Source organism: Chenopodium quinoa, unplaced genomic scaffold (genome assembly GCF_001683475.1).
Source record: "Chenopodium quinoa cultivar QQ74 unplaced genomic scaffold, ASM168347v1, whole genome shotgun sequence".
Taxonomy (NCBI): domain Eukaryota; kingdom Viridiplantae; phylum Streptophyta; class Magnoliopsida; order Caryophyllales; family Amaranthaceae; genus Chenopodium; species Chenopodium quinoa.
Window position 1 is genome coordinate 1,324,034 of NW_018744367.1, and position 14,478 is coordinate 1,338,511.

Sequence of the window (14,478 nt, forward strand, 5' to 3'; positions counted from 1 at the left end):
ATAACAAGGCAATAAACGACCAAAACGGTCCTAAATACGTCCAAAATCATCCTATTATATGCTCTAAAGCGCGCCCTAAAGTGCGCTTATCACCCGCCTACTACCGCAACCGTCGTCTGGGAAGAAGACCTGGAGCATGCCAACAATTATTTTGGCTGCTATGAGGCGCCATTCAAAGCCGGCCTCCGGTTTCCCCTCCACAGAACAATTAAAGCCATTCTACGGGGTTACGACCTTGGTGTCTAGCAGCTCACACCCAACTCTTGGGTGAATATTTTGGGATATATCGCCTCATGCGAGATGCAGGACGTGACGCTTAGCTGGGAGGCGTTCGCGCATATGCACTACTTGACCCGTGCCCCAGGCGGCTGGAATGCGTGGTACACACTCACCACGCATCCGTAATATATGATGACCTTGGAGAAGCCCTCCAAGTGGACTAGCTGGAAGAGCAAGTTTTATTTCGTCTCTTCCCCATCTACGGCTGCTAACCACCGGATGCGCCGTTACAATAAGAAGCCGGTCCTGCCGGGAAAGAAATGCGCCCTCCCAAGAGTGCCGGCTGCGGCTTGGAATGCCATTATGGAGCCGGGACTGTTTAAGAAGACTACATAGCTACTGGATGATGGGACACAAATCATTGTCCCCAAATTCTGGGTCCCTCATCCGGACTGGTTCAGAGACGAGGCGTTCCTTTCCGCCCGTGGTCTCAGCACCTTTTGGGACAAAGGTTTACTACTTAACCGGCGATTTATGCCGCCTGTATGGTGTTTGAATGTTCTTAACATTTTCCTTTTCTATTTTGTATAGAAAGGTCTAGAGATGACTCCTCCAGAAAAAACGTCGGCTAAGTCAGCCGCCAAAATAAGGAAGGAGTAGCTCGAGCAAAAAACGGGCCCAACTTGCGGCCAGAGGCGGTGGGGTAAGCACCGGCTGATATTTAATCGTCTGTATTTCTTGCAAATAGTTTTGATTCTAACTTGCGGCTTTGCTATTTTTTTGCAGACGGGGAGCCAGAACGTTCCTCTCTCCTTGAGGCAGATGGTAAGGAGGCCGGGGGAGGAACTCCTTCAGCCGGCTTCACAGAGGCGGAGGGTCTCAAGCGGCCCTGCACCAACTCCAGTCGGTAGGACACTGGCTCCTGAAAGGCCCACAACCGCAGGCAAAAGTCTGCAAAGCCTGGGTTTAAGCTCAGGGTCGGTTGAGGCCAGATTGAAGGAGCCTGCGGCTCCTACTGGCCGGGTGCTTGCTGGTGCATCCGGCTCAAATGCGGCTGGGGGTGGCGGCACCCCTCAGCCTGATAACCAAGGTATGGACTTCACTTTTGACCCCCCCCCCCCCCCCGGCCGCTTGGGCCAGTTCGAGTCAAGTCTCATGCTTCTTAGTAAGGAGATTCTTCCGGCAGCCGGCTGGATATAGGAGCTGTTTATGCTCAACACTTAACCGATATCTCTCATGGTGCAGATACTGCTTCTCGTTGGCCGGATATGCAAAATTACGCCAAGAGAATGCTGAGGACCCTCACCCGGTCCGAGAGGGAGGCGGTGCCGGGTATCAACCAGGTCAACCTTGACCGGATTACCTCATTGCTGGCTGAGGTAAAATACCGTTTGGGGTAGTTTCATGAAATTTTGTTGATTTACCGGATGGGATACTTTTGTGCAAAATTTTCGGTTTACTTATGATTGAAACTAACTTCTTTTCCGGCTGACTCTGCAGGCGTTGCTAAGGGTGGATGGGTTGAAAACCCCCTTGCAAAAGAAGCAAGAGGAGGTAAGGGATGCCTAGAAATGGGCAGCCGAATTAATTGATGTCTGTCAATACAACTCCCTAATGCTTGAAATCCAAACTAAAGCCCGGGAGATGAAACAAGAGGACCTCATCCGGGATCTTACGGCAACGGCTGATACAGCCAATCAAACTGTTGCCGACCGGCAGCTCCAAATTGACTAGCTCAAGACCGACATCCAGGCTTTGAAGGAGGCTGAAAAAGAAAGTGCTGGGTTAAAGGATGAAGTCACCCAGTTGAGGGAAGAGCTGGACAAGACCAAGGACAAGCTGGTTAAGTCCAAGAAGGAAGCTCTGGACCAGCTGTCGGCTGAGCAGACCCGGCTGGTCACCGAGAATGAGCGTGACTGCGAAGCACGCATGAAGATGGCATGGTCCATGATTAACCCGGACACTAACTATGCCTTATTCGACTTGAGGTACAAATACGCAACAAAGGTATTTGATGCTCAAGTACTCGGGCTTAAGCAGCCGGCGCCCTTCAAGGAGTGGGCCGGCATAGGGGATGAGCAGGCAAAGGAAGAAGTGTCGGGTGAGGCAAAGGAAGCCCAACCCCAGCAGACCCAGGATGCCCCTAAAGCCGGTCAGGGCCAGTAGCCGGAGCAACAACAACAACAGCAGCAGCAGCAACATAGCCAAACTACTTTTTTCCAACTCCTACTTTTTATCCGGCCTGCGAGCTGTGTATTTATGTATCACTTTCCACCGGACCCCACATTTGAATTTTTAATTTATATATATATATGCCGACTGTGTCGGTTTCCTTTGTTCACATCACTTCTTTTTTGCTTCAATTCTTGCAATTTTGCTGTGAATGAAATTTGCTATATACCGAAATTTATATATATACCAGATGCATTGGCTCTGACTGCCCCTGGATGGTTGTTTGCTTATAGTTACCAACTCTAAGCAGGCAACCGTCCATAATCATCCGGATGAACGAATAGGCGGTCCTTGACCGTTATACAACAGGATTGATAAACTCAGGGTACACGCTCGCCCGGCTGCAAGTTACCACTTGGGTACCTGTCAATGCCTTTGGTGTCATGCAGTGCGGCTTCGTGCCGGACGTATGTGTTTCAAATCAAATCCGGCTGTAATGCTTCTTCGCAAAAGCCGGTTACGTACAAAAATATAGATTACTGCCTGTACTGCCTTTGGGCAATAGCCAGGTGGGTGCTAAGGTCAACAAGGTTTGACCTTACATATGGGAGCGTGGGCCGGCTGGGGTTCTTTTTGGCGAAAGCCGGCTGCTGATCAAGGTGGATTGAACCATCTGCATTGCCTTGGGGAAATAGCCGGTTGCAATCTATGATGAAATTCACCGGTTGTATTGCCTTGGGGCAATAGCCGGTGACTTTTGAAGTCAATAGAGTTGTACTTCAGCATGGAAACGGGAGCCGACTGTAGTGCTTTTGGGAAAAAGTCGGCTGCTTAACAAGATTTAATGCATCGTCTGTATTGCCTTAGGGAAATAACCGGGTGTATCTTGATTGCGATAGGTCATTCAAACAGCCAAGGGTTATCTTTAACCTAACCAATTAAAGTCGTTTGAGTCAATGACCTGTAGAACAATGTACCACCCGGAAGGGAGATGTTCTCTTCGACGAATTCACCCAAATGGGCGTCGCCGGATGCCTGATCCTAGTAAGAGCAAGCGGTTTTTAAATATGCTGGCCTTGGACCTTTTGAATAGCTAAGTTAGGTACTTGGCCTTTTACTCATTTCGAGCAAACGAGTGCCCGGTCGTGCATTGCACAGGTGGGACTTAGAAGGTGCCCGGCTGTGCATTGCACGTGGGACTTGGAAGGTGCCTGGTTGTGCATTGCACGAGGGACGTAGAAGGTGCCCGGTTGTGCATTGCACGTGGGACTTGGGAGGTGCCCGGCTGTGCTTTGCATTACACATGAGACTTTATACAAAAATAATTGAAATAAAGTATTCTTTTCATTAATATACTCTATTTACAAAAATATTTACAACTCCTTAGAAGTAGTACTTTTTCAAGTTATCTACATTCCAGGTTCTGGCTAGCTGTCTGCCGTCTGGTGTTTCCAGGCGGTAGGTGCCGCCTCTAACTTCTTCAAAAATCCGTTAGGGGCCCTCCCAATTAGGGGTTAGCTTTCCTTGTTCATTCGCCCTACCGGTTGCCTCCATCTTACGTAGCATAATGTCCCCCACTTTGAGGGGCCGCTTGTGTACTCTTTTGTTGTAGGCCCTCGTCATTCTCAGACGGTATATCTCATGACGCAAGGCGACATTGCCCCTGCGCTCCGGGAGTGAATCCAGCGCAAGACGCATGTCCTCCCAATTAGCCTCTTCATCATAGAGCATGACTCGGAGTGTTGGCTCATAAAGTTCAATAGGCAGGACGGCTTCAGTGTCGTATGTCATGAGAAACGGGGTTTCACCGGTTGCCCCCTTTTCAGTTGTTTTGATGGCCCAAAGGACGTGAGGTAACTCATCCGCCCAAAGACCGCCAGCTCTTTCAATCTTCTTTTTTATGCCATCTGAGATGAGTTTGTTGAAGGCTTCAACTTGACCGTTTGCTTGGGGCCGGCCAACGGATGCAAAACAATGTGAGATCCCCTGATCTCCCAACCAACTCCTAAGGGTAGGCGTTTCAAACTGAGGACCGTTGTCAAAGACCATAGACATAGGAACCCCAAATCGGGTGATGATTTTCCTCCAAATGAAGGAGATGACATCCTTTGTCTTGATGCCTTTGACCGCCTCTGCTTCAACCCATTTGGTGAAGTAGTCTACAGCCACCAAAATATATCTTCTGCCGCCTGTGGCAGGCGTATAGGGACCTAAGATGTCCATGCCCCATTTTGCAAATGGGACCGGCCTGTAGATAGTAGTCAGGTCTGTTACCGGACGGTGTATGAGCCGGCCAAACCTCTGGCACTTGTCACATTTCTTCACCAATTCCATGGCGTCTGCCTCAAGGGTGGGACAAAAGTAGCCTTGCCGCCTAGCCCTCTTTGCCCGCCTATATGTGATGCACAAAAGCCCCCATGCAGGTCCTCTAGCACCTCTTTTCCCCTTCCTGGGGTAACACACTTTAGCAACGGCTGGAGGTAACCCTTTCTGAAGAGTTCCCCCTTGTACATTTCGAAGCTCAAAGCTCGCTTCTTCAATGCTGCCGCCTTTGAAGGGGCATCCGGCAGAGTGCCGTCTACCAAATATTCTCGGATGGGGTCCATCCAGGTAGAGCTTCGGTCAAGGACTCCAATGGGATCATGTTCAATACTTATTTTTTCCATGACCTCCCAGAAGACTGACCTAGGCGTATCACAAGTGGCGGATGAGGCCAGTTTGGACAAAGCATCCGCCTGATTGTTCTCTGACCGGGGCACCTGACTTAGATGAAACTCATCAAGTGTCCCAGCCTCCTCCTTGACCGCTTGCAGGTATTTAATCATTGCCGGATGGGTGGCCTCATAGTCATTTTTTCTTGTATATTATTTAGTTGTGTTCCTTTCCATCCCTTTCCCACCCTTTGGTCTTGTTTTAAGCATTAAGGACAATGCTTCATTATTCAAGCTTAGGGGAGAGGATAGTTTAATTTTTTCTTCATTTCTCTCCCTTTCTCAAAAAATGGATTATAACATTTTTCAAACTTTTATTATAACACCACATAAAAATCCAGAAAGTGGATTTCACCACCACTCAGCAATTTTTTGGATGGAATCCATTAGTGGGGCCCTCAAACGACATGTGTCAATAACCTATTGGTTAAAAATAAAAAAATTAAAAAAAAACAAAAAGAAAAAAAAAAACTTTAATAACTAACCCAACCAAGCCCCACCACCGGTATAACCTGCCCTAGTCGCTGACAACCCAAACCTAGTCGCCGACACCCCCTGCCCCCACTAAAATCGGTGACTCAACCACTTCCCCCCTTCCCCCTCCCCGAAAACCACCCAGCCCCGCAACCACCCCACGCACCGCATGAATCCACCAAAGCAAAGCAGCCCCCGCAACTACCTCGCGCACCGTACCGAACCACACAACCACCTCGCGCACCGCACCTCCCCTGTCATGCCCGGCAACCTCGCGCACTCAAGAGAGCAATCTAGGTTCAATTATAGGCAATTCTGGGTTTAAGGTTTGTCGATTCCGGTTGTTTTAGGGGTTGGGGTGGCTACTGTAGTGGTTTTCGGGGAGGGGGAAAAGGGGTAGGATCGGGTTTGTTAATTTGGAGAAAGGGAGGGGTGGTTTGGGTGGTTCTACCGCTGAAGCAGGGGGTTTCAGCGGCGGTGGGAGGAGTTGGGCTGCCGGCGTTGGAGGAGTAAAGCTATCGGTGGTGGAGGAGTATGGTTAGGTTGGGGTTTAGGTTTTTTTAATTTTTTTTAAAACCAATATAGCATTGACACGTGTCCAAAGTGAGCCCCACTAATGGATACCATCTAAGAATCCAGTAAGTGGTGGTGAAGTCAATTTTTTGTATTTTTATGTGGTGTTATAATAAGAGTTTGAGATTTTATGGTGTTATAATCCAATTTTTGAGAAATTTGTGGTGTTATTTCAAAATTTATTTCCTTATTTTCACTAGTAGAAAAAAGTAAATGGGAAGCCCCAAATGGGGAGCGGTTATTTGTGGGTCCGCCTCTAAATATATTATAAAGCATTTTCGATTGACGGATAAGTAGGGATGTCAGTGGGGCGGGTCAAGTAGGAGACCCACCCCATCCCCGCCTCAGTGGGGCGGGGATGAGTCTTGGTTTGGTGGGTGGTGGGGTGGGTATAGGGATAAAAATTATACCCTCCATGGGTGATGGGGCGGGGGTGGATTTTACATTGTACCCGCCTCATCCCCACCTCACACCCACATCTATATATTTTTAACAACAAAATTATATACTTTTATACTATTTTATATATAAAAAAAATTATAACTAAAAAAGAGTGTAATATTAACATTTTTCTTTTGTTTTTTGGTAATCTATATTAATTATGTTGGATTGTGTGTTGGGAGGTGGGGATTAGGCGGGTCTTAGGGGGGGATTTAGTGGAGATGGATATCTAAGTGGGGAGTGGGGCGGAGATGGTTTTGGAATTGTACTCGCCGGGGCGGGGATGGGGAAGAATTTTGGACCCGCCGCGGGGATGGGGTGGGGATGAGGATGAAAATTTTAGGTGGGGGTAGGGATGAGAAGGCCAACATCCGCCCCGCCCCGCTCCATAGACATCCCTACGGATAAGGCAATGCAAGGCTAGCAACAACAATGTTGTGCGACAGCGGAAGCAAAGGTCGTAAACAAACAAGAAAACAATAAAGAAATTCAATGCAAACAATAAGAACAACACCAAGAATTTACGTGGTTCACTATCGATGTGATAGCTACGTCCACGGGCACCGAGATCGAATGATTTCACTATAAACTGGCAAAGATTACAAAGATTACAATGAAGAACTTAATCACTCAAAGTATTCTCTCTCTTGTGTTTCTCTCTCCGTTACCCTAATAATGATAATAGGAAGTTTATATAGTAGTGATTCCTAATTAAGATATACTTAGGTTACAATATCACAATATGATAAATATTAAATTCGTAATCGCTGAAAAAAACCCAGATCGCCCGGTCGGGCGAAGGCCCGCCCGATCGGGCGCGAGAACACGTCTTTTCCAACAACCGAAGTACTCCAAAAAACCCCTTCCGCCCGGCCCGATCGGGCAATGTCCGCCCGATCGGGCGAAGGCTCGCCCGGTCGGGCGAAAGCTCGCCCGGTCGGGCGCGCGAGAGCAGCTTCTTCAACGAATTTGCCAGGCACCTCTTCTTCTTCCGCCCGGTCAGACCGGGTAATGTCCGCCCGATCGGGCGGACAAAGCAACGAAGTACGAGTCACCTAATACTTATCAACAAACAACTTGGAGTATGGAGGAGAGGTGGCAGCCAAAAATTATTGCAGAAGTTATGGCCATACTTCTTGGTCTTAAAACTGTGGTGGAGTTTGATTTTCGTTAAGTGGGTACAGAGCACAATTGTCTTCCCTAATTAACATTAAGGGCACATAAAAATCCTCAAGCAACAAGTTTGGCACATTACAACTCCACAAACATCACTCATAAGTGGTAAAAGTACAAGAAAATAAAATTTAGGGTTGAAGATATAATATCAATTTAGAGAGCAAGAAACAACAATCCAACAGTTGGCTATGAAGTTTGGGATGGCAAGAACCTTGTGACAAAATTTGGAGTCGAGCAAGCTACGTTTGACCATTTAATTGAGTAGATTACTGTAGCAACTCCAAGGAAGAACCACAATCTATACTCTTTGCCTATCTCTTGTTTTGTACGTGTGTTCTCTTACTAGTCATAAAAGTTTCCCCAACTTTTTCCACTTGAGAAGTCAACCCCCCTTCACATGTGTCCATATGCATAATCCATATATGGAATGTCAACAATAATACATGAGTAGCCCATATATAAGAAATCGGCTCTTCCTCCAAATAGGAGGAAATACCCAACATTTGTGTTTCTTCCAATTAATCAATGTGAGAACAAGTAATGGTAGGCTCGGTAGTCCACTACTAGGTATGATCCAAGGGCATTTAAAAGGGAGTATTTTACTACATTTGCTGGTACATAACAAGCAATGACGGATCTAGGGGATGGCCAAGCAGACCATGGCCCGCCCCATGATCCAAAATAAATATAATTAAGTTAACTTGCACATACATATTTGGCAAATAACTTGGTTGAGTTGGTTGGATCATTGTCCATCTAACTCTTGTGTTAGAGTTCGAAACCTGTAGCCAACAATTGACACTAGATTAACTTATGAATATACTTTAGAGATTTGCCCCGATCCATATTTAATTTCTAGATTCGTCCTTAATAACAAGGGATATCTTATACTAGTATATAATTTAAAAATCATTTTACAGTACCTAACCACAACACTCCAAAATCCCAACTCTCAATTCTCATGCACTTTTTTTTTTTTTTTTCTTTTTTGGAAAATAACTCCCACAACTCCAAATAATTAACTTTCTTCCCAAAAAAACCATAACTTCCTTGCAGTTTAAGCAATTTTATCTATCCGTGCTCATTGGGAGCAGGAAGTCTATTTGTGTTGCATTTGATCCACTCTAGAAAGTTATCAAGTGGGAATCCCGCTTCTTAAACCAAGTATTAGCCAAAATTAAGTCATATGATTGGGCAAAATCCATAATAGCCTCACCACTTGCGTCCCTCTGCCCATACCCAAAGCCTCCATGAACACTCTCATAGTCATCTCGGCTCACCCTAACATGTCCATTTATATCACCTCTAATTATGAGTGATTATGATTAATTAAAATAGGGGTAGCTTTGGAAGTTTAAAGTTTAATGAATTTTTTTTTTGGTGTTTAGAGAGCCAAAAGGGTGGGGTGAGAATCGATCACATAATCTCCTGAAATCGGGATATAAGCTCTAACCACTTAAATTATTCTTCACTCTCAAAGTTTAATGAAATTTAAGTTGTCCTAAAAATAAAATCTGCATTTGATACCACCCAAAATAAAAAACCGGCAAATTCATGTTAACCTACTTGATTGCTATACCAGGTAAATCTAAGGGCATTGCTGGTAATCCACTTACTTTACTCGGGGGCAATTGTGTACATTCCCTGTCATGACGTGGATTTTTTTGCCACGATGCCCATGCCTACACAACATATCGTTAAACGGCAGTTTACAAAATTTCGTCAAGTTAAACTTTTGTTCCGTTTTCTCATTGAACGTCAACGTTGGTTAATTTGTTAGGGTTTGTTCATATTTTTCCCTAATTTCAATTCAATTGTCCTCAACCTCATAATTGAAAATCTCCATTTATGGCCAGTACCCAACAATCGTAATTTGTGCTTGTTCATATTTTTCCCCAATTTGATTTGATTTTAACTGTACTCCTCCTTCTCTCTCTCAGTTTCAGTTCATCAACATCGCACTTGACGTTCTCCATCATTGAAGCAGCTTCCCAGATAACTTCCTTGTTATTTCCTTTTTGTAATCATCATATCTATTTCACAATCTAGGGTTTTATTTTATTTTTTATTTAATTGTCAGTGCTTAAGTTTAGGGTTCCAAAATCGAAAACAATATTATGAGCCTAATAAAATTATATGATTTTTCGAATCAAATTTGGTTGCTAATGTATTGCACAACCCTTTAATGTTAGGATTCAACTATGAATTATTCAAATTTGTTTGTTTACTGAATGTGAAAGGTTTTGATACTTAGACAAATTAAGGGTTTTTGTTTTTGTTTTTATTTTAGATATATCGCACAAGTTACAACATGTCTTCTATAAGAAATGCAATCTCTAAAAGGGAGTACAAGGAGCGATCGCAACCGTGAGTCTTCCTCTCTATTTTATACAGCTGCTATACAGCTGCAAATATTTGATATTTTTGTGTGTAGTTGAGCAAATATTTTTGTTGTGAATTCAGGGCTTCAAGGAAAAAGTTTGGGTTACTCGAAAAGCATAAGGACTATGTTGTTCGTGCGAGAGAATTCCACAAGAAGGAGGATATGTTGCGGGTAAATTTTTATGTTTTGTTATCTTACTCGTCGAACTGCTATCACGCTATTGGTCAATTCTGAATTGGATGTCCTTTTTTTTCAGAGACTCAAAGAAAAGGCAGCGAATAGGAACCCCGATGAATTTTATTTTAAAATGATTAATACTAGTACAAGGGATGGAGTTCATAGACCCGAGTAAGATATATGTTCTTGTTTTGAGAAATGCCTGGTTATAACCATTATGAATGTTTTGTTCATATCCTTTAATACTCGTCCGATCAAACTTCCAGAAACATAACTTTCACGATGGTTATAAATTAAGCATCATAGTTTCTTTGATGCTTATTTGATATTTTCTATTGGCAAATGTTCTGTTGTTTTTCACATTATTTTGTGTTTTTATGTAACCTTAGGAGTGAGGCTAACAAGTATACGCCAGAAGAACTTTTGTTGATGAAGGCACAAGACTTAGGATATGTGCTTCAGAAAATTCAAAGTGAAAAGAAGGTACTTCTAGCATTGTATTTTGAATAGTTTACATATTTTGTTGTGAAAGAGATACAAATGTCTACTGTTTTTTCTTTGTCGTATATATGCTGACACTATGTCTTCTTTGTTTATAGAAAATTGAAAAGCGTCAAGCTGTGCTACATTCTTTAGATAATCGGCCCTCGAGCAAGCACATTTACTTTGCAGAAGACAGGTTTGTGTTTCAATCATTGCTGTCAGGGAATAGTGGAGACGCCTTCCCCTCCTCTCTTTTCCCTATTTCTCATTTTGTATTTGTTTTCTCTCTTCTATATACCAAATATTTAGGTGCTTGTGGATTGAAATCCTTTTACGCTTTCCTTGGTTTTTCCCCAAGTGACGAAAGCCAAGTGCTAACTTAAGATATCCGCAAAATTTTTGTTAAACAGTGAAGAGGCGAATGAGATACTATCAAGATCATCAAACGATGAAGAGCTTCATACATCAGTGTCGGTGCCTTCTGCAATCAAGAAGTAAAACTCATTAATTTATAATATTGTTTTTTGTAAAATCTTTTGGCATTTTAGTCTTTCCTTTATATATTAACTTTCACTGATGCAAAAAGGATATACTCGATTATTACTCGTATTTTATCTGTTAATAAAAATTGATTATGTGGCACTTAGTTGCATTTTGCACAATTTTGAGGGAATGCTGGTTCAGCTGTCTTATAATGACTGAAACTGACATATTAGCCTTGGATCTTGAAAATTCAATTCGGCCTACTGGGGGGTTGTGGGATGCTCACATACCTATTCACCTTAAATATTTGGCCAAACTTGCATTTGATGACTAAACTCAGAATTTAAGATATATGTGATGTGAGCGTGTTGTAGCATGCATAGCTGTAGAATCTGAAGGTAGTTTGGCTTGTAGGCTGTAAACATGGCGTTAGTAATCCTTGCCTCGTGAGTTGTGATTTCCCCAATGGATTTAACATATGATTCATCTAGTAGAGAGCGATGTTATGTAATCTCTGTAGTATGCATTTATGCAAGAGTCCGTAATTCTAGATTGCGTTCAAAACAATTAATTAATTTTTTATGTAATTGGTTTTTGAGTTACTTAGCAATTTCCCAGTGGGGGTTCTGTGCATTTGCTGCACTTTATTTGCATGCTTGCTTATTATCAGCCGAAAATCATTGCTGAAAGGATGTTTCATTGGTTCTGGCTTTTTAAAAGCTTTTGAATTTGAATTTAATTTGGAAACTTGAAAGGTGCTACTGTTCTCTTTCTTCTGAAATTTAAATGGGCTAGTCTCTTTTGCTGTTGTATTCTGTATGTAGCAGTCAACTAATTTAAATGTAGAATCATGTATATTATTGTTTATTTGTTTGGCTTCACAATCAATGATATATGCCTTTTGTCAAACAAATAAGCATTGATTGTAAACATACAAAGTTGCTCATGTGATAGTAAACATTAACTAAAGAAACAAGTTTTAAGAAGTGAGAGTATTATTTAATTTTTCAAAATGGTATGGTGCAATATTTGTGAAAGTTCCTTGAAGGCAAGTGGTGCAATGTTAATAGAATGGAGGAAGTATATTTTTAACTATGGTCACAAAACCAGTTTTATTAGAAACTTGATAGGGAAAGGCATCTGTATTCTTTTTTTTTTTTCTTTAATAATCAATTTGGTTAGCGATCTTCTTTAACTTTGGTTCAGTATTTGTTTGCACTTTTTTGGTGCTTTTGCTCAACAAAGAGTGCATGTTGCCTCTCCCCTTTTTAAATTTGTTGATATTTTGTGTCTTCCTTTCCAATAGTTTATTTATTTTTTAATAACTATTTTCTTCTCCACCAGTCTCTTTTAGTTTTCCCCTGTTTCCTTTTTGGGATGTCCCTTTGCCAATTTGGCTCAGGAGTTAGTGTTTAGGGTAATGTCTTATTATTCTTCTTTTTCTGGTAGGAAGATGAATGCTTCCTACAAAGAGTTAGAGGCAAGAATGAAAAGAGTTGAAAATTTGGAGAGAGTATATGCAGAGATGGCCTTGCAGAAAGAGCTACAGGTACCAATCCGCTTTAAAATAAACATTAAAAATCCCCATTGATTATGTTTATGATATCTCTAAAGTATAGCCAACAAAGTTGAAGCCAAACCTGTTCAGATAAATGTCCTTGACATGTTAATTCGAGAGCCCCAAATGTACAGGACTTTTGGATGGAGATGCCGACCATGCCGTATAAACCAAATTTCTAATTTACTGTCTGTTCATACTTTACTGGGCTGTTCTATTATAGGGTTCTATATTATTATATGAAGTGTGGTTTTTGCTTATTTCTTGGCATTTGCTTATTATGACTAAATCAGTACTTACTAGATCTTCTGATAGAAATTTCCAATGATTGTAGAAATTAATGCCTTATTGAAAATATACTGTCTGATCTATAATGTGGTCCATCGCAAATATCTGTTGGGCCTAGGCACCATATGACACATTCTATATTTCAGGGATTTAAGTTATCATCTCCTAACTCCTAAGATAAAGAAAAGGTCCATGGGGTAATTATATTTTGTGGCTCTGTTTCTGTAAGTTAAATTTTATCTGTAATGATGCAGAAGAAGGGTAGGAAACGCAAGCTTCGGGAAGATGAGATTGTTTGTCCCACTGATAGGCCAGTGTACAAGTGGCGGGCTGAACGAAAGCGATAAACAAGCCTAATATATCTGGCTGATGAAGGACAGAATGTTCAACATGAGCAGGAAGCAAATTTTGGTTCAGTTATTTGGTTTTTAGTAGTGAGATGTACCCTAGTTGAGTCACATTGTAACCTAAACTTTGCAGATTTGAATCACCTTATTATTTTATGTGAGAATAGAAGTTAAGGCCTTAAATGTTACCTTTTGTGCTATTGTGCACTTCAATTTCTTGTTTTATCGATTGCATGGTTGTTGGAAGTTAAAATGGGGGAGCATTTGCCAAGTGATTATTATGGGGGGATCACTAGACACTAGTAAAATGATTAAAATGGGGGGATCACTGTAGATGTGTAGAGATGTCTGATCATCGCCTCATTGGCTATATTGCCGTCTCATCCCCTATACTAGAGTCGAAATCTGAGGTCCTGATTTCTGTTCAAATATTGACTTCGAATTCAAGTGTAAAAAGAAAGGATGCCTGATTGCGTATGCATTTATTTTCTAGGTTGTGTTATGCTAAGTTGTAGCTGGCTGCTGCCCAAACTTGTTGGTGTCCAAAGGTTTTCTCAGAAACCTTTAACAACCAAAGCAGGCCATTTAGTCAATTAATGGATGTGAAATAGACGTTTGGAACTCTGCTTGGCTGCCTGGTATGTCCTTGGTGATTGTACCAACACCTCTACCACTTAGCAATATGAATTTGAAAGTCTGCGACTTGATTGACCATAGTAACAGTTCCTGGTGTGTTGACATGGTGCATGCAAACTTCAATGTGGCTGATCAGGCACTTGTGCTTGCAATCCCGTTATCAGTCCAGAAGCCAAGGGATGAAATGTATTGGTGGCCCTCTAAGTCCGGTGAATTTAGTGTCAAGTCTGGTTATTGGCTGTCAAAACAAAGTCTTATGTCGCTGCAGGATCAGAATGGTGATGATATTTGGAGAACAATTTGGTGTTTAAAGGGTCCCCCAAAGCTCTGCCACTTTCTTTGGAGAGCTTGTGAGGG

The 14,478-nt window shown here is 42.4% G+C and overlaps 1 protein-coding gene across 4 annotated transcripts; it reads left to right on the forward strand.

Moving 5' to 3' along the window:
• Positions 1-9,478: 9,478 nt before the first annotated feature.
• Positions 9,479-13,678, forward strand: LOC110696501 (probable U3 small nucleolar RNA-associated protein 11). 4 transcript variants are annotated; one of them, XM_021873797.1, is made up of 10 exons: positions 9,479-9,547; positions 9,707-9,786; positions 10,057-10,133; positions 10,230-10,320; positions 10,406-10,497; positions 10,716-10,809; positions 10,926-11,005; positions 11,220-11,303; positions 12,742-12,841; positions 13,393-13,658. In XM_021873797.1, the coding sequence occupies exons 3-10, from the start codon at positions 10,078-10,080 to the stop codon at positions 13,483-13,485; spliced, it is 690 nt and encodes a 229-aa protein (XP_021729489.1). In that variant the 5' UTR covers positions 9,479-9,547; positions 9,707-9,786; positions 10,057-10,077; the 3' UTR covers positions 13,486-13,658. The 4 variants fall into 4 exon arrangements, with proteins under 4 accessions (XP_021729489.1, XP_021729491.1, XP_021729492.1 ...); XM_021873798.1 differs by lacking the exon at positions 9,479-9,547 and adding an exon at positions 9,582-9,617; XM_021873799.1 differs by lacking the exon at positions 9,479-9,547 and having other exon boundaries at positions 9,554-9,786; positions 13,393-13,678.
• Positions 13,679-14,478: the final 800 nt, after the last annotated feature.

Bases quoted from the DNA above. Each gene is read 5' to 3' on its own strand.
- LOC110696501 (XM_021873797.1), top strand. From the start codon at position 10,078: ATGTCTTCTATAAGAAATGCAATCTCTAAAAGGGAGTACAAGGAGCGA. The intron at 10,498-10,715 runs GTAAGATATATG...ATGTAACCTTAG, and splicing joins GATGGAGTTCATAGACCCGA to GAGTGAGGCTAACAAGTATA. The intron at 11,006-11,219 runs GTTTGTGTTTCA...TTTGTTAAACAG, and splicing joins ATTTACTTTGCAGAAGACAG to TGAAGAGGCGAATGAGATAC.